The sequence below is a fragment of the Argopecten irradians genome, chromosome 4, assembly GCF_041381155.1.
Source record: "Argopecten irradians isolate NY chromosome 4, Ai_NY, whole genome shotgun sequence".
In the NCBI taxonomy this organism is placed as follows: Eukaryota; Metazoa; Mollusca; class Bivalvia; order Pectinida; family Pectinidae; genus Argopecten; species Argopecten irradians.
The window spans coordinates 42,628,928-42,656,665 of NC_091137.1; the positions used below are offsets into that span (position 1 = coordinate 42,628,928).

General features: G+C 36.6%; 3 protein-coding genes across 9 annotated transcripts; 2 read left to right on the forward strand and 1 right to left on the reverse strand.

Moving 5' to 3' along the window:
- Nucleotides 1–314: 314 nt before the first annotated feature.
- LOC138321732 (uncharacterized) lies at nt 315–25,091 on the reverse strand. Of its 5 annotated transcripts, none has more exons than XM_069265646.1 (13): nt 25,017–25,091; nt 14,097–14,177; nt 13,182–13,283; nt 12,694–12,762; nt 11,802–11,901; nt 10,898–11,014; nt 5,407–5,501; nt 4,783–4,904; nt 4,105–4,328; nt 2,675–2,785; nt 2,460–2,516; nt 1,521–1,633; nt 315–688 (listed from the first exon to the last, which is right to left on the reverse strand). In XM_069265646.1, exons 2-13 carry the CDS (start codon nt 14,169–14,171, stop codon nt 545–547), a joined length of 1,329 nt encoding a protein of 442 aa, XP_069121747.1. In that variant the 5' UTR covers nt 14,172–14,177; nt 25,017–25,091; the 3' UTR covers nt 315–544. The 5 variants fall into 5 exon arrangements, with proteins under 5 accessions (XP_069121747.1, XP_069121746.1, XP_069121745.1 ...); XM_069265645.1 differs by lacking the exon at nt 25,017–25,091 and adding an exon at nt 23,885–24,025; XM_069265644.1 differs by lacking the exon at nt 25,017–25,091 and adding an exon at nt 14,650–14,790.
- Nucleotides 14,621–27,738, forward strand: LOC138321734 (quinone oxidoreductase-like). Of its 3 annotated transcripts, XM_069265651.1 has the most exons (10): nt 14,633–14,687; nt 14,920–14,975; nt 19,765–19,888; nt 20,184–20,336; nt 20,594–20,757; nt 21,121–21,172; nt 21,571–21,720; nt 23,929–24,030; nt 26,223–26,318; nt 26,706–27,738. In XM_069265651.1, exons 3-10 carry the CDS (start codon nt 19,766–19,768, stop codon nt 26,865–26,867), a joined length of 1,002 nt encoding a protein of 333 aa, XP_069121752.1. In that variant the 5' UTR covers nt 14,633–14,687; nt 14,920–14,975; nt 19,765; the 3' UTR covers nt 26,868–27,738. The 3 variants fall into 3 exon arrangements, with proteins under 3 accessions (XP_069121753.1, XP_069121752.1, XP_069121751.1); XM_069265652.1 differs by lacking the exon at nt 14,920–14,975 and having other exon boundaries at nt 14,621–14,687; XM_069265650.1 differs by lacking the exon at nt 14,633–14,687 and having other exon boundaries at nt 14,848–14,975.
- LOC138322311 (uncharacterized) lies at nt 17,521–18,393 on the forward strand. The gene has a single exon (XM_069266347.1). It carries the CDS (start codon nt 17,521–17,523, stop codon nt 18,391–18,393), a length of 873 nt encoding a protein of 290 aa, XP_069122448.1.

Here is a 27,738-nt window from a genome sequence, read left to right on the forward strand (position 1 = left end):
TTAGGCATATATATACACGATTAAACACCAATTATTGTTCTAATGATGAATATCATTTATGCTCTGTCGGCGGTGGAGCATCTTTAAGGAATTACTGCCCTTTGCAATAATAATTATTATTGGACCTTGTGAACATGATAACTTGAGTAAATATATGAACCAAGCTTAATAAAACTTTGTATGTAGACTAACATTGTAAAGATCTTGGATGTGTTCGAAAATTTGCTTGATTCGACTAACTTAGTTAGAGTTATTGCCTTTTGTAATAATAATTATTGAATTTTGTGAACATGATAACGCGAGTAAATATGCACCAAGCTTAATGAAACTTAGTATACACAGACCTATTTCGTGAACAAAAGACATCAGTTGGCTAACAAATGACAGAACTAATTTGTAACAAATATCAGTTGACCGCAGGCATCTTGTTAGTGTTCCAAGGTCAACGTAAAGATCAACTTTACTTACAATCTTCTCAACTTATTATTCTAGCAGAGAGAACGATCGTTACACAGATTGTCGGAAGATTTTTATTATTTCCTTTTCAGTTTACATTCTGTACAAGATTCATTTTAGTTTCACACATTTCTAAAACATTTTTCCCAAGTCTCTCATACTCTGCTAGTTCATTGTAAATATGACAAGAAATCCTCACATATAGAGTGCCTTGTATACATTTGACAGGAACCTGAAACAGATATAAAGTGTATAAATGTGATTGTCTCAAATTCAAGGAACTTATATATACTCTTGTTTCACCATTTCTAGAATATGAGATTATCATTGGCTACTTGAGTTCAAGTATGATGGTAAGCAAACTTAGCCTCAACTATCCAATCACACATCTTATAAGATCCTGATTTGATCATTCATAGATGGAAGAGTGCAAAATCAAATACCGTAATTGACCTAAATAAGCGCCCTTTCCCTTTTCGAGGCCTCATTTCAAAACCTAGGCATAAGACCAAAACTAGAATTGTATAGGTTTGAAATAATTTTGTCTGATTACTTTTCAATTTTTGAACGCCCTTGGCGCTTATTGGGTCGAATGACAAATTACCTCTGCCCCCCCCCACTGTCTCAAATGCTCCATGATGCATCTACTAAACCATATTGTGATGGAATCGGGTCAACATCAGGAAGCAAAAGCATGATAGACGGACATGAACAAATCTAATCATTGATATTTCAGCCCCTCTTTTGGTAGATATAATGGTAATTTTAAAATTTTGTTCCAATAACTGGTAAATCAAACTTGCAGCTTGCACAAAAATAATTTTCAGAATCTCCATTTTTATTGTTCTTTGCATCTGCCTGAACTGCCCCTGAATTTTAGTGTAAGGAAAATATTAATCACTGATATAAATTATCTATGCCTTACATAGACAAGTACAGATGTAGTACAGTTGAAAGGGAAAATTTCGGCTTTAATTGATGTTATCTGTTTTTTATCAAGATATGTCTATAATTGTAACGGAGTGGGAAAACCTACTGTATATTTAATCCAAATTGTTTAGTACCTCTATATTATATAGGTGGTAGAGCTGATTCTGTATCGCCTCTCCAGTACTGTATGTCACTGTTGTATCAGACGAGTACAGTTGAGGAGGAAGTTCCACCAGGGCCATACATCCTGGAAAAGGACAAAAGGTTTGTATTTAATTTGACAGGCAAGGCATTCTCAAAATACCTCTGTATTGCTGAATACTTACACATACATAGACAAAATTCAGCATTTTTTTCACTTTCATAATGGTAATTGGTAGGTAGGAATAGTGTTGTCCAAATGATCGATTATAATCGATGTCTAATCGAACAGACAACCAATATCGATTAATAGATTATGATGCATCAACATCGATGATCGGTATCAAAACAGGAAGTGGGAATTCTACACATACATGTACTTTCATTTTCCCTTAAAGAGTACGGAGTTTATGCTGTTTCTCTCTTTAGCAATAAAAATTTGGCTTCTTACCAAACTTGCTGTTAAAAAGAAATATGATAACAAAATAAGCATACATGTATGTATAATAATGATATGCCTAATAGGTTCATCAATAAAGATTGTTACAGTGACTTAAGTCAATCTGATTATAAATTAGGATTATAGACTATGCCGAATAAAGCCAGTATGAAAACAAAATGCCTCATGGTGGCCATTTTATTAGGTAACATCTGAAGCAACTGAAAACATGAAACGGTTAAAAAAAACCTTAAAAAACCTGTTAAGGGTATGTCCAAATATGAAATTTTCAAAATTAAAATTCATGCCAATAATTAGTTAAAAATAGCTAACATTTCTAAGAAATAACGTAACAAAAGTGTAACCGATTAATAATTGAAAATCAATCGGTCGACACTTAACCGATTTTATCTGATCATCGATGATGAAATCTTAACCGATTCCCAACACTAGGTAAGAAATCCTTCAAGTTGCATCGAGTTCAAGAACTTACCAAACATTTCTTTTGGAGCTGCTAATTTAGTGTTCCACAATGATGTCAGCAAATCACCTGAGAAAAGCAAATAAATTTGTCTTTTTATCTTCCTTAAAATGAGCAAATTGGTAAAGAATATTATATTTTATAAACAACACATTGTCATGATCAAATTGGATAATTAATCTGTTCTGTAAAGTGTTTGAATGTATGTAAATGTGGTAAGGACTTACAAGTGTCTCTGCAAAGCTTATACATATACTGCTGTATCTTTTCTCTGCCAATATCCTCCCAGAAATTCATGTTCACATGCATGGCCAGAAACGGACTGTAGTCATGGAGACCTATAGCGTAGAAATTTTCATTAGTACTACCAGGTACTTTTTGATTTATATCAAATCTGTCTTAGCATAATTATTAAGGTATCATTTATGGCATCATCATAACATTGTTTTCTCTTAACCTTGTGATGTCACAAGATGTCACATGACATTAAAATCGATATCTAGCCACAAGGGTAGTAACTCTTCGATATGTATTATATGTATAAAGGTAATTTGCTTCTTTTGAAATATGTATAAAAAGGTTTTAGATGATAGCGAAAATCAATCTTCTGCGACATAATAATTTAAAATCATTAGTTACATCCATTTTTGAAATAAATGTACATGAAATGATTGGAAATGTTCTGTGCGATATAAAAAAACCAATGCCGAAAGTGTCAGGAAAGCGTATTGCATCAATTTTCTCAACTTCGCTAGCCAAGGGTATTAGTCCGATTCTCTTTCTATTACCCTTGGCATATCTCACTTCAGAACGGGTGGTCTCGCACTGCGCCACCTGCTGGATCACCGCAGTTGTGTCCCTTCCATTTACGTAATAAGCAACCAATTAAAAAAACTCGTATCATTGTTGTATGGTTGAAAAAATGGCAGCGCCCTATGAAACACGTGTGTTGTTTGCGACAGATTCAAAATACCAAAGGTGAACATGTGTGCGAGTCATTTGTTTAATAGTAAGTTCGGACACCAGTTTTTTTGTGTGTTTCATGCAGAAGTTCTGCAATGTCCAATTTTGTAACGAGATCGCAGTATATCTTTTAATTGTTTAATTTGTGAAACATAAACCACGCACGTACTTTCCAATTTGTTTGGAGAGCAACGTCTCCAAGACGTTCATTTAGCTGATATAAAACATCTAATTGATTAAATAGATAGTAATATAACTTCGCTAGGAGTTGATGTTGACAAGCATGACATGCCTGATGCCACATTATACAAATGTAGGTCACTATACTATCGCTTCAGTTCAGTTTTGTTGACATATCAAAGCTGCGTGTTCATTGGTCGCCTGAACCTAGCCGCATCCAATCAGAATTTGAAAGCAAAAACACCTGTTCTGAAGTGAGATATGCCAAGGGTAATAGAAAGAGAATCGGACTAATACCCTTGGCTAGCGAAGTTGATCAATTTTCTAAAAACCTTAAAACAAAGAAAGGACATTGTACTGGGATTCCAAAAATGGGGTTTGAAAGATCTATGTAAGAATTATTCAGTCTGTGGTCATTCAATCCTTGTCAAAATCCAAAAAAGCTACATAAACCTCAGAACATTTACAATGAAAGTGTTGTTTTTTTTTCTTTTTTCTTTTCTGTGATACTGACCTGCCCAGATGAATTCCGAGTTGAAGCCAGAACCAAACCCATGAGAGATGATCAATGGCCTAGTCTGAGACTGAAGCTCCTTTCTTACATACAGGAATGCAGATCCCTTGGGGCAACAGAACCACTTATGGGCATTGCTTACATAGTAATCAGGGTCCAGGGACTTGAGGTCTAAGGGGAGAGTACCCAATGCGTGGGCTCCGTCTACTAGTACTGGGACACCTCTGAACAGTAACAATATTAATTTGTATGTACATTTACTACAGTCATACTGGCATGTGGATCAATAACAGAGGAGAAATTATTTTATTGGGAAGATTTTCAAGTGATACTTTAGGAAGAACATGTACATATTTCATCTTTGCAAAATACAGAGTTTTGTAAAATACAGAGTTATCTGCCCTTGAAAGTAGGTACAGCATTTGTTACACTAGTCCCTTATGACTTTCCTCATATGTTTGTGCATGTTACATAATATTTTCAAGAAAAAACAATGTGAATTTTGTTCATAAAATATTTATGTCATACCTTTTTGCAAGGGAGATAACTACATAATATTTACACAAGAAAACTTGTATGCAAGTCTTAATGTCATTTAGAGACAAATCTCATAAGGACACTATTATAAACTTTGATATGCTAGTTCAAGGAGAGAGGCTATAATTATTTTATACCCACCTGTTTTTACAAATTTCAATGATTTCTTTCAAAGGTAAAATCACAGGAGCATTACTAGGTATATGGTCAAACACGGCTAACTTCACTCCTGGATCTAGAGTTTCTCCCACCAGAGAAACCACCTACAAAATAGCCCAAATCATAAATAAAAATGATACCGGTACTCTTCATTTATATAAGTAACTCCACAATATATATTTAACAACCTATTGAACATTTAATTTCAAACATTTGTAAAAGGAAGGGGTTGTTGTGGTTTGTAAATATGTAGTGTTAAATAAGGCCTCTGTCACTCAACTGACGGAGCATGCTTGTTTGGCTCAGTCAGTAGAGTTGTTCTTTTTCACACCAGAAATCAAACCTGGGTCTGTGGTGTGAAAAAGTATGACTCACATTTGGGGGAATAGACAGGAATGTACTTTTTCCTGTTCATCTACACACTATATTAAAACAGAAGAATATATATGGTATAAGCATGGCTACAATGAAGTATGCTGTAGACCAATTTTAATCCTATTTGAATTTCTCCAACATTTTGGCCATGAAAGATACAACATGTCCATGTGTTACTTATTTATACATTTATGTGATAATTTTCACCCCATGATATAAGTTATTTCTGACCTGATCTTTACTGGAGATAGGGAAGTTGAGTTGAACCTCCTTTAACATAGCTCCAGTAGCTTCACAAACAAACTGTAACAGTTTTTTCACAGCTCCTGTGAAAAAGAAAAATTCAAGCTAATCTGAAGTCCGTGTATTGTATTTTACACTGTAACTATAATAAATGGCTTTAGCCACCAAATCTTCAACACTTCAAAGTAGTTCTGATGATTATTCACATTAACTTTGACAATCTATGTAGATGTCATGTTACTAAGAGTATCGATGTCTCCTATCTTATGTTTTTATTACAGTAGGGGTGTTTATGTACAATTTGATGAGCTTTACATTGTGGTCACCTTTACATTGTGGTGACCTTTACATTTTAATAACCTTTACAATGTGGCGACCTTAACATTATGGTGACCTTTACATTGTGGTGAACTTTAAATTGTGGTGACCTTTACATTGCGGTGACCTTTACATTGTGCTGGTCTTTCCAACTTTATAAAGTATACAGTGAACTGACCTCTACCTTGTGGTGACATATTGAGCATGTTGACTGCTTTTGCGTTGACTCCTATAATTTTCTGATATGTAAAGTGTACTGTGGGGACCTCTAATAATTTATCGACCTATGCAATTTGGTGAACTTTACAGTTTGGTGATCTCATCTCTACCTTGTGGTGAACCTAAGTTTTTGGTGACCTCTAAGGTGTGCTGACCTGTAATGTGTGGTGACTTTCATTGTATGGTGACCACTACAGTGTGGTGGCCTTTATAGTGTGGTGACCTCTACAATGTAGTGGCCTTTATATGGTGGTGACCTCTACAGTGTGGTGACCTCTACAGTTTAGTGACCTCTTTAGTGTGGTGACCTCTACAGTGTGGTAGTTTGGTGATTCTAACCTCTACGTTGTTGACCTATGCAATTTGGTGAACTTTACAGTTTGGTGATCTCATCTCTACCTTGTGGTGAACCTAAGTTTTTGGTGACCTCTAAGGTGTGCTGACCTGTAATGTGTGGTGACTTTCATTGTATGGTGACCGCTACAGTGTGGTGACCTCTACAGTGTAGTGACCTCTACAGTGTGGTGACCTCTACAGTGTGGTGACCTCTACAGTGTGGTGACCTCTACAGTGTGGTGACCTCTACAGTTTGGTGACCTCTACAGTGTGGTGACCTCTACAGTGTGGTGACCTCTACAGTGTGGTGACCTCTACAGTGTGGTGACCTCTACAGTGTGGTGACCTCTACAGTTTGGTGACCTCTACAGTGTGGTGACCTCTACAGTTTGGTGACCTCTACAGTGTGGTGACCTCTACAGTGTGGTGACCTCTACAGTGTGGTGACCTCTACAGTGTGGTGACCTCTACAGTTTGGTGACCTCTACAGTGTGGTGACCTCTACAGTGTGGTGACCTCTACAGTGTGGTGACCTCTACAGTGTGGTGACCTCTACAGTGTGGTGACCTCTACAGTGTGGTGACCTCTACAGTGTGGTGACCTCTACAGTGTGGTGACCTCTACAGTTTGGTGACCTCTACAGTGTGGTGACCTCTACAGTGTGGTGACCTCTACAGTGTGGTGACCTCTATAGTGTGGTGACCTCTACAGTGTGGTGACCTCTATAGTGTGGTGACCTCTACAGTGTGGTAACCTCTATAGTGTGGTGACCTCTACAGTGTGGTGACCTCTACAGTGTGGTGACCTCTACAGTTTGGTGACCTCTACAGTGTGGTGACCTCTACAGTGTGGTGACCTCTATTGTTTGGTGACCTCTACAGTTTGGTGACCTCTACAGTGTGGTGACCTCTACAGTGTGGTGACCTCTACAGTGTGGTGACCTCTAAAGTGTGGTGACCTCTACAGTGTGGTGACCTCTACAGTGTGGTGACCTCTATTGTTTGGTGACCTCTACAGTTTGGTGACCTCTACAGTGTGGTGACCTCTACAGTGTGGTGACCTCTACAGTGTGGTGACCTCTACAGTGTGGTGACCTCTACAGTGTGGTGACCTCTACAGTGTGGTGACCTCTACAGTGTGGTGACCTCTACAGTGTGGTGACCTCTATAGTGTGGTGACCTCTACAGTTTGGTGACCTCTATAGTGTGGTGACCTCTACAGTGTGGTGACCTCTATAGTGTGGTGACCTCTACAGTGTGGTGACCTCTACAGTGTGGTGACCTCTACAGTGTGGTGACCTCTATTGTTTGGTGACCTCTACAGTTTGGTCACCTCTACAGTGTGGTAACCTCTATAGTGTGGTGACCTCTACAGTTTGGTGACCTCTACAGTGTGGTGACCTCTACAGTGTGGTGACCTCTACAGTGTGGTGACCTCTACAGTGTGGTGACCTCTACAGTGTGGTGACCTCTATTGTTTGGTGACCTCTACAGTTTGGTGACCTCTACAGTGTGGTAACCTCCATAGTGTGGTGACCTCTACAGTGTGGTAGACCTCTACGTGTGGTGACCTCTATATGTGTGGTACCTCTACAGTTTGGTGACCTCTCTGTGTGGTGACCTCTACAGTGGTGGTGTGACCTCTACAGTGTGGTGACCTCTACAGTGTGTGTGTGACCTCTACAGTGTGGTGACCTCTACAGTGTGGTGACCTCTACAGTGTGGTGACCTCTACAGTGTGGTGACCTCTACAGTGTGGTGACCTCTATAGTGTGGTGACCTCTACAGTTTGGTGACCTATATAGTGTGGTGACCTCTACAGTTTGGTGACCTCTACAGTTTGGTGACCTCTACAGTTTGGTGACCTCTACAGTGTGGTGACCTCTACTGTGTGGTGACCTCTTCAGTGTGGTGACCTCTTACAGTGTGGTGACCTCTACAGTGTGGTGACCTCTACGTGTGGTGACTCTACAGTGTGGTGACCTCTACAGTGTGGTGACCTCTACAGTGTGGTGACCTCTACAGTGTGGTGACCTCTATAGTGTGGTGACCTCTACAGTTTGGTGACCTCTACAGTGTGGTGACCTCTACAGTGTGGTGACCTCTACAGTGTGGTGACCTCTACAGTGTGGTGACCTCTATAGTGTGGTGACCTCTACAGTGTGGTGACCTCTATAGTGTGGTGACCTCTACAGTGTGGTGACCTCTACAGTGTGGTGACCTCTACAGTGTGGTGACCTCTATAGTGTGGTGACCTCTATAGTTGTGTGACCTCTACAGTGTGGTGACCTCTACAGTGTGGTGACCTCTACAGTGTGGTGACCTCTAATGTGTGGTACCTTACAGTGTGGTGACCTCTACATGTGTGACCTCAGTTTGGGACCTCTATGTGTGGTGACCTCTACAGTTGGTGACCTCTACAGTGTTGGTGACCTACTTTACAGTGTGGTGACCTCTACAGTGTGGTGACCTCTACAGTGTGGTGACCTCTACAGTGTGGTGACCTCTACAGTTTGGTGACCTCTACAGTGTGGTGACCTCTCAGTTGGTGACCTCTACAGTGTGGTGACCTCTACAGTGTGGTGACCTCTACAGTGTGGTACCTCTACAGTGTGGTGACCTCTACAGTGTGGTGACCTCTACAGTGTGGTGACCTCTACAGTGTGGTAACCTCTATAGTGTGGTGACCTCTACAGTGTGGTGACCTCTACAGTGTGGTGACCTCTACAGTTTGGTGACCTCTACAGTGTGGTGACCTCTACAGTGTGGTGACCTCTACAGTGTGGTGACCTCTACAGTGTGGTGACCTCTACAGTGTGGTGACCTCTATAGTGTGGTGACCTCTACAGTGTGGTGACCTCTACAGTGTGGTGACCTCTACAGTGTGGTGACCTCTATTGTTTGGTGACCTCTACAGTTTGGTCACCTCTACAGTGTGGTAACCTCTATAGTGTGGTGACCTCTACAGTTTGGTCACCTCTACAGTGTGGTGACCTCTATAGTGTGGTGACCTCTACAGTGTGGTGACCTCTATAGTGTGGTGACCTCTACAGTGTGGGACCTCTATAGTGTGGTGACCTCTACAGTTTGGTGACCTCTAAGTGTGGTGACCTCTACAGTGTGGTGACCTCTATAGTGTGGTGACTCTACAGTGTGGTGACCTCTACAGTGTGGTGACCTCTACAGTGTGGTGACCTCTACAGTGTGGTGACCTCTACAGTGTGGTGACCTCTACAGTGTGGTGACCTCTACAGTGTGGTGACCTCTACAGTGTGGTGACCTCTACAGTTTGGTGACCTCTATTATTTGGTGACCTCTAGTGTGGTGACCTCTACAGTGTGGTGACCTCTACAGTTTGGTGACCTCTACAGTGTGGTGACCTCTACAGTGTGGTGACCTCTACAGTGTGGTGACCTCTACAGTGTGGTGACCTCTACAGTGTGGTGACCTCTACAGTGTGGTGACCTCTACAGTGTGGTGACCTCTACAGTGTGGTGACCTCTACAGTGTGGTGACCTCTACAGTGTGGTGACCTCTACAGTGGGGTGACCTCTACAGATTGATTAGTAATGATGACTTAGTAATGATGACCTTTCAGTGTAATGACCTGTAACAATAACCTTGAATGTAGTGACCTCTATCATGTGGGACCACTACAGTTCCGTGACCTCAAAAATGTCATTAGCATGATGATGTTTTGACCTCAACAATGTGGTGACCTCTGTGATGTGTTTACTACTTCACTTTAATTACAATAGTCTTCAGTAAAGTAATAAGTGTGATTTCTGCTGGTTTGTGACATTAATATTATGCCTGCATTTACTTTGTAAACATCATATCACAATTAAACTAAAGATGATTCTGTAACATCAGATTCGTCCTACTATGTTAAAATCAGGATAAACGACATTAGTTTTTTCATTCAAGATTTCTTCGCAAAATTAAACCATACTTAAGAAAGAGATGACATCAAGTTTTTGTCAGGGTACGTCATATTTAGAAAGAGATGACATCAGATTTTTGTCAGGGTACATCACACTAAGAAAGAGATGACATGAATTTTGTCAGGGTACATCACACTTCAGAAAGAGATGACATCAGAATTTTATCAGGGTACGTCACACTTCAGAAAGAGATGACATCAGATTTTTGTCAGGGTACGTCACACTTCAGAAAGAGATGACATCAGATTTTTGTCAGGGTACATCACACTAAGAAAGAGATGACATGAATTTTGTCAGGGTACATCACACTTCAGAAAGAGATGACATCAGATTTTTGTTAGGCTACATCACACTTCAGAAAGAAATGACATCAGATTTTTGTCCGGGTATGTCACACTTAAGAAAGAGATGACATCAAGTTTTTGTCCGGGTATGTCACACTTAAGAAAGAAATGACATCAAGTTTTTGTCAGAGTACGTCACACTTAAGAAAGATCAAGTTTTTGTCAGAGTACGTCACACTTAAGAAAGAAATGACATCAGATTTTTGTCAGGGTACATAACACTTAAGAAAGAAATGACATCAGATTTTTGTCAGGGTACATATTACTTAAGAAAGAAATGACATCAGATTTTTGTCAGGGTACATCAGATTGTCCATACCATATGTGACACTTAGAATATAGATGACGTCTCCCTTTTTTAAATCCAGGCCTCTCACTACAGCATTAATAGCTGTGGTTACATTAACCACTAGTACCAAATCAGTCGGATCACAACCTACAAAAGATTACCATGTAAGATATACATGTCGTTAAAATCTATTTTAAAGAAAAGATATCCCAGAAGGGTCATGATGCCAACCATCAGTCAACCGAACAATGAATCGTTTCTCTCCGTTTCTCTCCTTTTAATCACTAATACTTGTCCTCATCCTCACATGATCCTTAAAATACACCCTTAAACAGCTACTGATCATCTTATAAGGTTTTATTAGACCAATCCTTCATATTTCTACATTAAAAAAACATTATATCTTTATTTTAATATTAAGAGGGTCTAAAAATCAAATTGACATACAGATGTACAACATATGCAAATTAACTATACTTGAGATTATGGTCAGATTATGTGGCTAAGTGATACATGGTTGCTATATATATTAGGTTGCTTGATAACATACAAGTATGTACTGACATACAAGTATGTACTGACATACAAGTATGTACTGACATACAAGTATGTACTGATATCTAAAGCTGAATATATAACTAGTGTTAGCTAATTTACATGATTATAAGCTCAAACCATTACAAATGTTTAAAGTTTACTGCATATTGTGAGCTTTCTATAGATAGTTCAACTCATTCATCCCTGAAAATCAATAATGAACTGTTCCAGCCTTTGAACAAGAGCAGTTCAAATGTGTCTTTGGGGTGGATGAGTTCACTAAATGGTGGTATAATTTCTGTCAAACACTACGAAGACACACCTGAAGACACATTTGAACTCCTCTGATTTAAAGCCTGGAACAGTTCATTGTTAATTTTTGGGTACTTATACATACATACAAACTTTGCCAGTCTCCTTGTTACATATACTAGGTGTGGAAGTAGTTCCCGATCATAAAACCTCAGAGGCTGTCTCTCCACATACCGCTGCCACTCCTACAAAATTTTAGAGTCATGTTCAATAGATCATCTAAAATAGATTGTCTCCTCCTAGCTTTTTATCCCCGACTATCTTTTAATTATCTTTCTAAAGGTTGTCATACTTCATATAGCTAACACTCCTGCAAAACATTTTGATGACATCAGGGGCCAGTTTTTTATCCAGAATAGATTATCTCCCCCTGGCTCATGTAGTTTACTGATACCAAAAATACACAATCTCTCATCTTTTAATTTCTATCTCATCTTATTTAATTAGTGTTATAATTTTATGGCATTATTGATAGTATCAATGGTTTTTCCTATTTTTGAATAATAGAATGCGCTCACTTTTTAAGTAGTTATCTTATTTTAGAACATTTTGCCCCAGATCATTGTTGATTAATTATGAATTGCATATGTGTATACATTATTTCATAAATATTGCGTTTAAAGTTAATATAATTATTTTTTTTATTGTTTTCATACTAAATCTGGCTTTGTGATTGGCCAATAATTTTTCGCACACCACAATGAAAAAAAATCAGAGAATAGCGCGAAAAATCCTGACGTTATACTGACGTCGAAAGAGAGACATTGACGTTGCGTATTGATTCGAAAAAAGAATTCCTTGAAAAATCACAAGAATAGTACATTTACTAAGTAAACATACTTTATTTTGTAAAATAGATTAGAAAATTAATTGTAAGCAATGATGTCACTATTCTTAAATTTCATCAGGGTATGAAAAAAATTTTGTTTGCAAACTGTGTGAATCTGCAGTGATATCAAACCACATGTTAAACTTACATGAGTGGAGTCCATGGCCTCCCGCAGTACACCACCAAATGCACCATGGTTGATAAAAGTGCAGTCTTCCTGTCAACAAAAACTTTTTAGTAAATATCTAATGGAAATTTACTTTTATTTATCTCAACTGACCCTTAATCTATAGAAATTATCAATAACTTACTTACCCTGAAATTCATAAAAACAAGGCAAAATTATGCTGAGAAATGAAATCTCCTCTCTGTCTCCCTATCTCTTTGCACAATATAGTGAAACCTGTGTATGAAGACCATCAAAGAGACATGAGAAACATGGTCTCTTTAGACAAGTGGTCTAAATACACAGGTCAAAGTTTATTGTAAATGGCCATTAGGACCATAAGAAAGTGCTCTTATAAGTAGGTGGCATTTATACAAAGGTTGTCGCTAAAAAAACAGTGTATTATGGAATGGTTAGTGTATTATGACACACTTACATGTATATATAATCAAGACAATTTAATACCTTACCTCTAAAAGGAAATGTTTTTGGCGGCAGGGTCGACCCGTTTCTAGCTGATAGTCGTTAAATTTGGGGATGGAGACTGGGAATGCAGGGGGCTGGTAATCTGTCTGTTGAATATGAAGAAATGAAAACCATCAATAGCTTTGAGCAATTAGTGGTATCAATTGAATTGAAATAATAATATCAAGAATGCATGCTTTACTTATATCTATTTCGAACAGGCGTTGAAGCAGATAATAACAACTAATTTGATCCTGAAAAAAAATTCAAATCTGATATGCTTTTGAGTTACAAATAATGAAAAAGGAGAAGAAATGTAAGGTTTTTTTCATGCAAACACATAAAGTGAACAGTCGGGAAAGGATGGCTAAAATCGGTAAAAATGGTTTGAATGTATCCAGTATAATTTCTTATGAAATGGAAAAATAAAATCTCTGGTCAAAATCTGTCTGCGTGCCAAGAAATTAATTTAAAGTATGAAAATTCTAAAACGTCCTCCCGGCTCACTATGTCCGTGGTTACATTTCCACGCAGCCTCGCTTTCAATGCTTTCAACTTTTCTTTACTTTAATGGTCAGAACTGGGAAACTAAGCAGAACTTGACCGTCGTATTAATATGTGAGAACTTTTGGAAGGCCAATGAAGGCATTTAGACTGGTTTTCTTTGCCCGACTATTCACTTTAATTGTTTAAGGTGCATTTTTTACATGCAGGCATATTATATAAAATCAAATCAAACTTTATTGACATCACCATTACATAACATACTGGCAGCTATCAAAATACATAACTCTGACAAATTATTATGCAGTTAACACCATATATACTATAACTATGGTTGCATTAATAACTTATAATTGCATGTATTATATGGTAACATATCAATATGTGTAACGCAGGACTGTACGTAGAACAAATACCTCAGGTAGCTCTAACAACTCTTGTACATTAGAAGCATGGAATGATCCAAAATCTCGTTTGCTGTTTTTCTGCATCTCAAGCTAAAGTAAAGAAGAAATTACAAAATTATATTTAAGTGCTACTTCATTTGATAAAACATTAAAATCTTAAAAAATACCGCTGTAAACAAGTCCATAGGACTCACAAATTCTGTCTGTTTAAACATGTTTATGCTTTATTTTTTGGTTAACAATTTTTAAATAACCTTAACAACAAAAAGTAAACTAGAGACTCTACATCACTACTCTAACCATTTACAATGTAGATTATCTACATGTAATGTCATATATTTCTGTTTAGTTACAAGGAATTAAATACAGTACTTACAAAACCACGGAACTATTGTGAATAATCTAACAACGAAAACTTTCTCGATAAGACAACGTTATCACAAATTATCAGCATTGGTCACGTGTATAAATTCATTACCACTGATCTACTTTCATTTTCCAAATTAAAAACGCTAGTTATCTCCCTTTCTCAAACCGAAAGTACAATATAAGCGCCACCTACCACTTCTACTGCGTTATCGCTCTGGTTTATTTACACAGGTAAGTGGCATCCAGGTGATGTAAAATTGTTGACATCTAGATAACAGTGTAGTATAACTGTTATAAAACAATCATTCCCATATATCTCCGAACAGGATGTTGTTATAGTTGGTCCGCCTTACACATTACGTATACTTCGTAACACTGTCCATCCCCTTTCACTTTCTCAGAACCGGATCTAACTGCTAACATATTATCATATTAACTGTAACGGTTGTTTTTACCCAAACAGCTGTGGTGTGTAAATGAAGAAAAGCTGTTAGAGTGTTAAGACCGATAAAAATTGTGGTAAGTTTCAACTGTCTGTATGAGGTGCATGATTGATGTTAATTACTCAACTAAATATATCTGTATGTTGTATGTTAGATCTACATGTAGATAGTTGACTAATAGAATCTTACATGGGTCTGTCAGGTGGACAGGGATATCTCAACCCTCGTGAAAGATTTAGGCTGGTCAACCCAAGGCTTGAGATATATCCCTGTTCACATGACAACCCATATTTGATTATTTTTCTCCCATACTTAAATGAAACATGATGATAATACAGTTATATAGTTATATAGAAGCATTTTCAAAAGCACCACCATCATAGGAATGTCGCAACGCGTAAAAATGTACATGTAGCTACAAGTATTACTGTATGATCTTCTTCTTAGTTGTTTAATTATTGACTACGCATCAATATACTTATATGTCAATGATTAAGTCAAAGTATTCTCCAGGAGGGTACATATCTATTTACCTATTTCATTTGATAACATGACTAATGTCTTTGCATAACATCATGTCTTATCGCTGGACATATACTTTTGGACAAGGATTAAATCTGGAAATAAAATCATTATTAAAGGATTTGTGCAGTCAAAAATGATAATTTCAGTTTATGCTGGAAATGGCTTTATTAGCACGTGTAGAAACCTCTCCGTGCCGCGCGCGACCGGAATAACCCGTAAGAAGTCGATATCGAGGTCCAAAATTCTGGCCGCCCGATTATGCATATTTTCTAGCTCTAAACCGTGTGACGTCACAATAGTCCGTGGTTTATAGCAGTACTATAACTGGTGTGCTATCACTTACATCGACGGTCACAGGAAAAGCCGATCAACGATTTTTTTATGATTACTTTTGAGTGAATTTAATCGTACAATAACTTTGGCTCGAATGTAAATAACTAAAAGAGTGAAATTTGATGTTTCAAATACTCTAATTTATGCTCTAATAGCAGGTATCTTCATGTAATTATGAAAGAAAATCCACACAGAAATAAAAGTTTCGGATTTTTTGTCGAGGAGTTCAGCAACGAATAAGATTTAATTAGATAATATTTTCCTATAGTCTGTATCTTTGATACATTGTGAATTACAAAGTTTGTGACTGTAAAATGAAATTTTACGTACATGTAGCAATTTAAGAAATCGTTTCAACATATGGTAGAAAGAATTTATTTTTGATAATATAAAAGATCTAAATATTGAGATATTAAACAAAACAAACTATTTTTTTCAGACCGTGCGGTCGCTTTCAATTTTTAATCGATATACGAGTAGATACTCCGATATAGATATATAATTAGCCATGACTTTAGTTTGATGGTTATGTAATACCAGGACCAGGATGTTGTTTACCTGTACACAACGCCATTCATCGAACTCACCTGTAATTACCTGGCCGCGGGCAATTTGCTATTCGATGGACTATATCGGGTATTTGCTATTGTCTTACTGTCAATCAGTTTTGGACATCTGTTAATTGGATTGTGATTTGAATTATGGAAAACCCGTATATCTATGCTCTAGGTTTTCTATTGTCACCTCCATTTTTAAAATGAAGATGTAAATGCAAATGGAAATAAAATATCCCTGATCATACCTAGGATATATATATGTCGTACACAGGTAAAACAATAATGGAAGTTGACTTATTCAGAAACAAAAATGGTTCTAAGAACTATTTCAACTAAAGATTAAACTTTCAACATTATTCCAGTCTAATACTGTAATTACGGAATCGTGGCATATCTATATAGCAATCTACCGTAATTTCTAAGGTATTAGTAAAACTTCTAAGCATGTATTTTCACTGTTTCGAATCTACATGTATAGTCATACAAGAAGGGTTGCAGCATAACCACACTAATTATATATAAATATACTTATTTTAATATCACTTAGTATATTTTTGAAAAGGTACAAGATATTATATCTATTTATAATGCCTGTATACAAATAATTTCATTTTTCATTTGAACACTATATGTGGTTACTTTTTGGATTATACGATAAATGTTCATATATCATACTATTAAATTTCGGTATGATATACAAAAGGATCGACAATGAATATACTATTTTAACAATTTAGTATGAAAAAATGAATTTAAATCTAAACTTATACTGTAAGAAACATATATCAGAAATATCATTGATGTATTTCTGCTTTTTAGTAAACGTTTAAGTTTCAAAGGCAACAATATAGATATACATATTATTTTCGGTATAAGTTCGGTACTGTTACTCCAATATCACATAACTGATAACCGTCCACATTTTATTTTAACTCAAAAACTGTGCCTTGTTTGCATCGTTGTGGCAGAAGTTTGAAATAAAAACATGGATTCTAGATATATTCATGCTAAATTTTGGAATTTTACTCGTAAAAAGATAGCGTTACATTATACTGGTTTTTTATTACACAGAAATTTACATAATATGCTATCTAAATCTCAGTCCAGATTGATCCGAACATCATATTGATATCGCTATCGGTGACTAGTGGGGTACCCCAGGGAAGTGTCCTCGGACCGACACTTTTTCTTGTATATGTGAATGACATGCCTGACATGATCAACTGTACCATCAAACTATTCGCAGATGACACAAAACTGTCAAAAGGAATCCACTCTGACCTTGATAGACTAAATCTCCAAGATAACATCAATAAAATGTGTGAATGGACACAAACTTGGTTGATGAAACTGAACATATCAAAATGCAAATATCTGGAAGTAGGCACCACTCAGGGAAACCATCAATATCAGCTCCAGCAGGACGAGACCACCTCTCCTATACAAAAAGTGTCGTCAGAGAAAGATCTGGGAGTCTACATGGACCATTCCCTTCAATTCTCAGTTCATGCTAACCAAGCCAGCACCAAAGCAAACAGGATGATCAGACTTGTTTTCAGAACATTTTCCTATATGAGCCCTGAAATGTTCCTGACCCTATATAAAACGCTCATTAGACCACACCTGGAGTATGCCACACCAGTAACATCTCCTATACTTCAGAAGGACAAAATTACCATCGAAAATGTTCAAAGAAGAGCTACAAAAAGAATACCTGCATTAAAAGATCTCACATATGAGGAAAGATTAAAAAGACTTGGACTTCCTACTCTGGAATATCGCAGGATGAGAGCGGATATTATTCAAACATTTAAAATTCTAAAAGGAATAGACATCCTAGATGTTGACAAGCTCTTCCAGGAAACAGGTCAAAGAATAACAAGGGGGCACTCCAGGAAATTATTCAAAAAACAACGTCGACTACAAAGAACTGGACACTTTTTTAGTAATAGAATTGTGAACACTTGGAATTCCTTGCCAGAAAAGACAGTCACATCTACATCCGTCAACAGCTTCAAAACTAATCTTAACAAGGCATGGCATCAGCACCGAGTTAAATTTAAACCCTCTTTCACATAGGATGGATGACTATCTAAATTTATATATAGTAACATATGTATGGACTATTGACTTAAATATGTTACATCATCTCCTACGATGATATTACTATAACCACCTATGAACAAGCATGGAACAAGCCTGCAAAAGAAGTTGAAGAAGTACCTTACAGTGTTTTTTCTTTTTTAATCACAACGAACTGTATATACACTGTATATATTTATTTTACCGAGCAACCGGAAGTCAAATTCTAAGTACGCGTTGTACGCTATACATTAGTAAAGAAAGAACTATCAATACATCTTAACAAGTGACATGGAACACTTTCAACGATGTACCTTGAGCGAATCTTGAGCGAATCGAATTGGACTGATTATCTAATCTAAAGTTAGATATATTCTTGTTTGAATGGTTGAAATGGTGTAAATGGAATGTTTTGAAACTGGAAATATCTTCATCATAAAGCTAGAATAACCATTTAATCGAAAAACTCAGATTGTAGATCTAACGTATACGTGTATGTGCTGTATAGATGTATAGTACTATGCTTACCTTGTGTAGCCGCGGACTACTGTGACATCACTATACCACGTGACCGCCTAGCTCATTATCTCTGAACCGTAGTCGACACTACCCGTAAATCACGACCAAAACCAACCGATAGCGCTAAAAGCTAGGCGATTCGTTGGGTGGGACTTAATTTTCATTCATCCAAAGCAATATCCTGACGTATTATCAAAAAAAAATTTTGGCTGCACAAATCCTTTAAGGCCTATATGTTACCAGTGTAACAGCTACATTCTGTAGGATGAGAGTTATACATGTACAGTGTGGCGCCAGCAGAGACTGAACCTGCAATTACCATCTTTCTGGTGCTCTACTGATTGAAATCCCCCTAGCGTGAAGCTAAAAGGCAACTGTATCAACTGTATGTACCTACAATTAAAACCTGCATCACTATACATTTGTACTTAATTCTTTTTCACCACGAGTCACCAACACAGGTTCAATCTCAAATGAAGCTTCATCAGTCTCTAATAGTGGAGTGGTCTCTCCAGGCACCAAATGTAACAGGGCGAGAGTAGCTAGTGTACGTGCTACCAATCATGATCAAACCCTGAACCCTGGACTTATTTACATGTACAGATCAGCAGCTTTACATATAAATCCCCCTTAGCTAGAATCTTGAATTAAGACGACCATATTGTTATGTACAAGTAAAATCTGCTACATTATTAACTGTATTAGCATCCTAGTTTTATTCATTTTCATTTATTTAAAAACCATATATTTATGCATGTATGATTTAAATGTTTAGTTGATGTCCCTATATAAATTTTACGTTAATACCCTTGGTCTAACAAATGCTACTGACTTGTTTGTCTGTAACAGAATGAGTGCGACTAGATCTGCCTGTAGAACTATAATGAAAGCCATACGTGTGACACAGTTTGGGGCACCAGAGGTGATGAAGGTGGACACTAACCTTACTGTACCAAAACCCACTGGGAATCAGGTAAGTTACATAACCATTCAGACAAGGGGAGATAATCTTGTATTTGAATTTGGAAGATAAATACTTATTCATAAATTTATTATACGGGTCACGTGGCCATGCAGTCTATAGTTACATATACATGTATGTAATTGTGAATCTAAATCTTCATCAATATGTATTTACTAAGCTGATATTTATATTCTTTGAAATGATGGCTCAGTAGAAAAATGTTAGGAATTAAAAAGGGATATCTATATATTGATATCTAATTTTTTGAGGGGAAATGAAAGTTATCTTTTGTAATATTTTGTAGATACTTATAAAAGTGAGTGCTGCAGGTGTGAACCCTGTTGATACTTACATAAGGTCGGGAAACTATGCCAGGTTACCAGTCTTGCCATACACACCTGGATCAGATGTTGGTGGGGTCGTCGAGGATGTTGGGTCAGAGGTCAAAAAGTTCAAGGTAAATTTTCTTCAATGAACATAATGATTATGCAATATTTGCATTTATATATATTTGTATTGTATTCAGGAGAAATTTTCATTTTGAAAAAAAGCTGACGAAATTTACATCGTGTGTTTTTTGTATAAATATTTTTGATAGAATTGTATACATTGTATATTTTTTTGTGTGTTAACAGAAAGGTGATTGTGTGCTTTGTTTGAATTTTTTAATAGAATATTAAATATATGTATATTTTTTTTTTTCTGTTTTAACAGAAAGGTGATCGTGTGTTCACTGTCAGGACAGACACTGGCGGTTATGGTGAATACACCCTGGCGGATTCCACCCTGGCTGGTGTGCTAGATGACAAACTGACCCTAGACCAGGGAGCTGCCATTGGTGTGCCTTATTTTACTGCCTACAGAGCCGTAGTTGTACTGTACGTGCATAGAGAATCTGTTAAAGATGATACTCTGTTGATACTCTGTGGCTAAGATTTGTATGGCTGTTTCGAGACTCGTAGTAAAATGACATGTAGTAAAATGACATTGACATCATTTCAGTTTGGTTAATTAGTCCCACCTTTCATTGATTGTAATAGTCATACAGTCTTTCTTTTCTAAGTATTGAAGTTATCACATTCTCCAAAAGTTAGGAATAATTATACATAATCGACATCATTTTCAACATATTTTTGCAAAAGTAAAATTGAATTTTTTTTAAATTTTTTTAAAATATTTTTCTATATTTTAGTTTAGCTTTAAATATGAATTATCCAAAGCCATCTATTTTCTATTTTCAGTGGAAATGCTCAAAAAGGGGAGACAATTCTTGTACACGGAGCAAGTGGTGCAGTAAGTACCTATACTTTTTATTTGAAATTGTTCTAAAAAGATGATTATAAATTTTAATTTTTAATATCAAATTATATGTACAAAGTTTTTTTGTTTCAACTTATTATTAATCTATCATTGAAAATGTTTGTCAGTAAATACAGTGTACCGGTATGTAGAATAATGATAAACAATGGTAATGGAACCTGCCTTAGTGACTACCTCTATAGAAAGACCACCTGATTGATACGACCACTTTCTTATAGATGAAATGGTCACATATAAAACAAGTCAACCTGTGTATAAAGACCACCTATCTAAAGAGACCACTTTTCTCTTATCCCTTGGGTGGTCTTTATAGACATTTGACTGTACTAGAAATTTTTTATAATTTTCTTCCTTCTGTGTTTGTTTTCTAGGTTGGACTTGCATGTGTGCAAATAGCCAAGGCCAGGGGCCTGCGCGTCATAGGAACAGCAGGTACACAGGAGGGGCTGGACCTCGTTACTTCTCTGGGTGCAGACGTCGTGGTGAACCACAGGGGAGATAATTACACACAATCCATCATTGTAAGTGACTTATTTTTTTACACAAAGCGACAGCGTTTTGATTGGATACAAGATAATTATTAAACAAATCTAAATTATGAACTTTAAATGAAAAATAGCAAGCTGATTAAACAATTGTCATGCGCCTATCAGTGATAGAATCATAACTAAATTCCGAAGTAAACAGATTTGTGGGTTTTTTTTGTGTGGTAGCCTAATTAATAATACTTTATTTTAATTAGGCCAATTTACAAATTGTGAGGACTCTTTCTTGTAAAGATTAAACTTTTCACTGTTCTGTAAAAATACATGATATTCCCATTTAGTATGTGTGACTTGAGTTACATGTATATGTAGCATCCTTCAATCATGCATTTCTAATGAAGAAATGTCTCTATAAGAAGTTTCATTAAAAAAAATTTATCATCCTAAACCTTATAACATTTAATCGTTCAAATGAAAATTTATATCAAAGCCAATAAAAGTCACCGAGTTGTTCAGATTACTGAACACAACTGAACATACATGGTAGCTGTATTATTTGTAATCCGTGATAAACAAAAGCAAAAAAAAATCAAAAGAGAAGTCAAGGGACACCATGGGGAGGGTAAGTCAATCAATTTTCATATCTGAGTTCAGTATAAACGTAGATCCCATGGCAGCGGACCTCCCACCTAAACATTGATGTACTAGGTTTATATACCTTGTATTTGTCTTGATGTATATGTAAAGTTACACTTACATTAGCATATAAATTTTACTTGTTCTAATATTTTTCTCTTTTGCATGTCAAAATTTATTATTGTTCAATCATAGTGGTAAGTTATTTTAAAATATATAATATGTGTATATTTTAATTTTATTGCGTTGAACAAGATTTAATTAAAGATTAATTTCTTCTCATTGCAACAACATGTTTATTTCTATGTGCTACTTTTGAAGGGAGGTAACTCTGTCAGCCTTGAAGCTGATTTCCTGTTTAAGGGAGACAACTCGGACAGTCTTGAACCGTTATTTGTTACTCCACAGCTCGGAGATTATAGGTTTAACCTATTTTGATAATGATTATCTTTTCATTTTCCTGTGTTATTTGTTTTAATATGTAGTTAAATAACTTACTTAAAAGGAAGAAAGCAATAGTATGACATAACATTTCCCTTCTCAAACTTTTTTATACATGCATTGAGTGCAGTACATTGGGCTTATTATTGAATTTACTTGAAATAGGTTTTTTATGTTATGGAGATATAACACAAAAATCTAAGTATAATAAACCGCGTATTTATGATGAGAGTACACTCAGATTTTTGTGTTATATCTCCATAACATAAAAATATATTCAAATTAATCTTTATAATTCAAATTACTTAAGATTATCTCTTCAATACTCAAAATTCATTTTGGGACTCTTTTGTCTATGAAATCATTCCATTGTGCTGTATAGTTAAATATTTGTCTTCTTTGTCCCGCATTACTGTTCGTATCCTATTATGTAATCTTGGTCGTTTTGTAGGTCTTGATAAAGGAGCAGATCATCTCGAAAATTTGACAATTTTTTTTTTGTCCACACGGTTGGAATTACTTCATTGTTCCATAATATATACATATATACACTGTTGGTAAAAAAAAAAAAAATTGTGCCAGGTCCCTGTGATGTAAACCAACACTTATTTTCACAATCGATGAGAAATCGTGAAAATCAATTTGCGGCGAAATTATTTATAGATATAAACTGGGAAATTAAATCATGCCTAATAAAACTTAGTCATCAAATTGTGAAAACAATTAACTGCGAAATGAAGTTGGTTGGCAGAACTACATGTAAACCAACTCTCTTTCGCACTTATTAAATTTCACGATCTCCATTTCAAATCAAGTTCGCGAAGATTAAAGTTCGCGGATTTAAACAAAAAATATTGGAAAGTTCTATGTACATATGTATATGTTAATTCACAGAGAAAAAAAAACTTTCGTGAATATACTTGGATCGCAGAATTTGCAAAAGTAAATCGCACGCGAATATAAGTTGGTTAACAGTATTCCTTGTACCTTTGATTATTTATATAACACGGGTAGTGTCATCATTTGCCGGCTGTTAGATGTGACTGTTCAATAAAATATCTTGTATATGTCACCTTCCTACCGGACTGTTAATAGGATGGTTAAGAATTAATAAAACCCAAACCTAAACCCTCCAGCAGCTGTATGTATCTAAATCTCTGATTCCAGGAAGCTTGTGGCGGTTCCGGTCCAAACCTCACCATTGAAATGTTAGCGAACGTTAATTTAGAAAAGGACCTTCAGATGGCAGCCCCTCGAGGACGAGTTCTGGTGAGTATTTTAAATTTCATAAGCGACTATTACTATCTGATATCACAGTTTAATATAGTTCGCAAGGAAATGGTGTAACATTTAACTAGGTTATATGACTGTGAGTTTTGTCGTTTTCTGATTTGTCTAGACCGCCCAGACAGGTCTTGACAAAATGCAATGTCAACCTGAGACCGATGGACACCTGTTCAGAGGTTGACATTGCGAATCCGGTAACCAGGCTATAAATAGACACAGGGAATTCCCTGTCTCTTCCACATTTTGACCAATCAAAATAGAACATTGCCGATCATCGGGCAATAGCCAAATTCAACCTGGCAACAAAAGATGTTAGGCACATTTTAAATGTTGCTATATGTTCTTATGTTATGAAGAAGTACAGCGTAAGTACTAAAAGTCCTACTGAGGATACATGGATGAAGATTTTCTGGGTTTTTTTAATTAGTCATTGCGCTGTCCTTGTTTCAAAATATTGTTCCAACTCCAAGTAGCAAAACTTACAATTATCAATGTATCGTTTCATATAACAAAACAATTATTGACTTTTTGTAGGTTAATACGAGGAATTGTTAAACCTGAGAAAGGTGATATTCCCCGAGGCCGTAATAACCTACAAAATGTCAATATTTGTATAGTATTGTGAAGGCGACAGCAAGTTTTTCTCTGGAGCCACACTGGATATAAATGTAGCGATGGTAAACTGTACTCCTACATGTATTATCTTTAGCACTACGTACATGTATGTCGGTATGTGTGCTTCAGTTAGATATCACTATGGAATGGACAAGAGTTCCGCTACCACTATACGATAAGCAAACATTCTCCGCCTGCAAAACACCTCAAACAAGAGAGACTGGCTATTAATTATAAGGCCCGATCACACTGACGTTTTTGAAGAAATTGTGTATAGATCGCGCAAAAAATTGGATTATATCGTGAAGCATGCATGCTTGCTTGCATGTGTCGGCCGACGTCTATATACTTACGCAGAGTCACATTTTTCTGTTGTCATAATTTTTGAAATGCACAATTTTTCGGTAACGTATGCGATCCGCCATACATACGCACTGCATACGTAATATATATGTAGTGCATGTACAATTTATACACTTAATCTATGCGTGATATATCCGAAGTTGTCGGCTGATAACCGCAAATTACGGGGCGTTACAGTTTGACAGCGGATGTGGACAGTATGTAAAACGGATCTAGAGCGTGCATAGAAGGTTCAGGTTCGAATTCACATCACAAACTAAAGCGTTTTGTAGCGAATGCATCAAGATTGCAACGCGTCTTCTGTGCATCTGAATTGCGAACAAAGAGCGAATACATACTAAAACACACCAAACACTACTTTTATATCAATATTGCATAAATCGGCAAATTTATCAGTAATTGCCGGCAAAGCAATACAGAATGCTTTGGTTTGGATAGTTTAATGCCCTAGTAAGGGTAATTTAATGACATGCCGAGTGTAGGAGGTTGAGGAAGAGCCGGAGTACCCGTAAAAAAAACCGGCCTGTGGTCAGTACCTAGCAACTGTCCCACTGTTGATTCAATTTATCGCTGTCTCCGCAACATGTCCGCAAGGCATTCTCAATTCATCCATAATATGTTTGTGACAATCGCAATACGCTCCATCCGTTTCCTCAATACAAGCGGTATACATCTGTTCTTGTTACAGCTGTATCCGCAATATTCGCACTGCATTTGGCAAATTTACTGTTTGTTTTCCACAAGGAAGGGCATTGACCATTGCAGTCGCTATTATTCGTGAAATATCCTATTTCATTCATCTTTTATACGTTATACATCACTAATACATTCGTAATTCATAATGGAGATTTTGTGATTTGGCAAAGTTTGCTGCGGACGATGGCGAACGTTTGAAATCTTTGTACTCAATTCATTCGCAATTAGTCCTCTCGCCAGTGAGACCGAGCCTTGAATTATGCATTTGCATATTACAGAGTTATCTGCACTTGCGGCTAGGTATTGATTGTGACGTGATATGTTTCAAAGCGTAACGTCATAAGTTTCGGGAAAAACGACGTGAATTGCGCTCACAAAATATTGACGTCACAAGGGATACCTACTCGCAAGGGAGCTAACTCTGGAATATGCAAAAACGGAAAAACCCTAAAACATGATCAGTTAAAACTAACCTTCATATATTTCTCCTTTTTTCCCAGATTGTCGGCAGTAGAGGAACTGTTGAAATCAACCCACGGTTAACTATGGGCAAGGAACTAGTAGTTCGAGGGGTCATGCTCATGGGATCAACTGCCGTAAGTACTGAGAACTTTCCATGATTCTCTTGATACATGCTCAGCATGACACAGTATACAAAAAGGAATTGTGCGATTGATTGAAGTGCCCCAATGAATGAAGAATATCTGGACATGACCCTCATTCCCCTTATGAAACCGAACCCTCTTTAAATCGAACAAAACTTCAAACAGTGTCTATTAGGTTTAATATTAATTTCCAAATATTTCATTGACAAAAAGACGGTAAATGTTCATAGGATTTAGCCTACCTTAATTAGTCCTCTTCTAGGAGAATTTCCCTAGATATCATCAAAATAGAGCTTGAACCTTTGATATGCATTAAGATGTATTTTTAGGTGTACAATGTAAATGCAGAGATTAAATGAAAAATGTATTTGTTAACAGGAAGAATGGGAAGAGATGCATGCTGGGATCAGAGACGGGATGTCGGCAGGCTGGCTAAAGCCCCACATAGGTCGTACCTATTCATTAGAAAATGCCCCTCAGGCTCACGATGACATCATCAATACCAAAGGGGCAACGGGAAAAATCATCATAAAAATTTAGGTCTCTATGTTAATCTGGTAGTGTTGAACATCACGTGTGTATGTTGCCATGGGTACCAGAGAGGAGGGTGAAAATGTGCATGGAAAGACCGCATGAAACCGGCAGTAACTGGGCATGATTAGTTTTAGGATATATGATTACATTGAATTAAGTGTTCTGTGCTAGTGGTGATGTCAGATTCGTTGGAAGTACCAATCCTAAATAAGTGTAAGTTTATTCGGTTTTGATAACCCAACAGGTCGTAGATCAGCTCCATTTTCAGAAGATCTTCCATCTTGTAGCTTCCAAAAGCAGAAGGGCAACAAATCTAGTGATTTAGGAAGTTATACTCTAAAGGTAGAAGAGGGCAAATCGAGTATACAGGTAGTTCATACCACATTTATCAACGTTTTATCCCATTAAGTTTTAAAAAGAAATGGAAATTTGATAATTTTTAGCAATTTTGCATTACGTGTGCTGTATGTGTGTCTGTTTGTAAGTCGAAAAAATGATTCCACAATATTTAGCCGTAACCAGAGCATACTTAACCATTTATCTTGCCATTGAAATTACATTATCCCAGGTTAAAGATTGAAAATCGAATTTGTTTTGCATTTACTGGATAGCAACCCGATGTATTATCTTTGAATAATTAAACGTGTGTTTAGTACAAGGTACTACATGTATACATATGAACTGCCCGAATAAGGCCCAGATTTACCTTGTTTACCTTATTACTAAAGATTTTATAGTAATGTGACTCACTGCCCAAAATACGTGAATATTGCTTATTCGCTAGTCATTGCATTGAATCAATAATATATTCATATCTACGTATGCATATAAATAAATTTTAAGGTGATTTTTAAATAAAGTGTCACTGTTTTATATC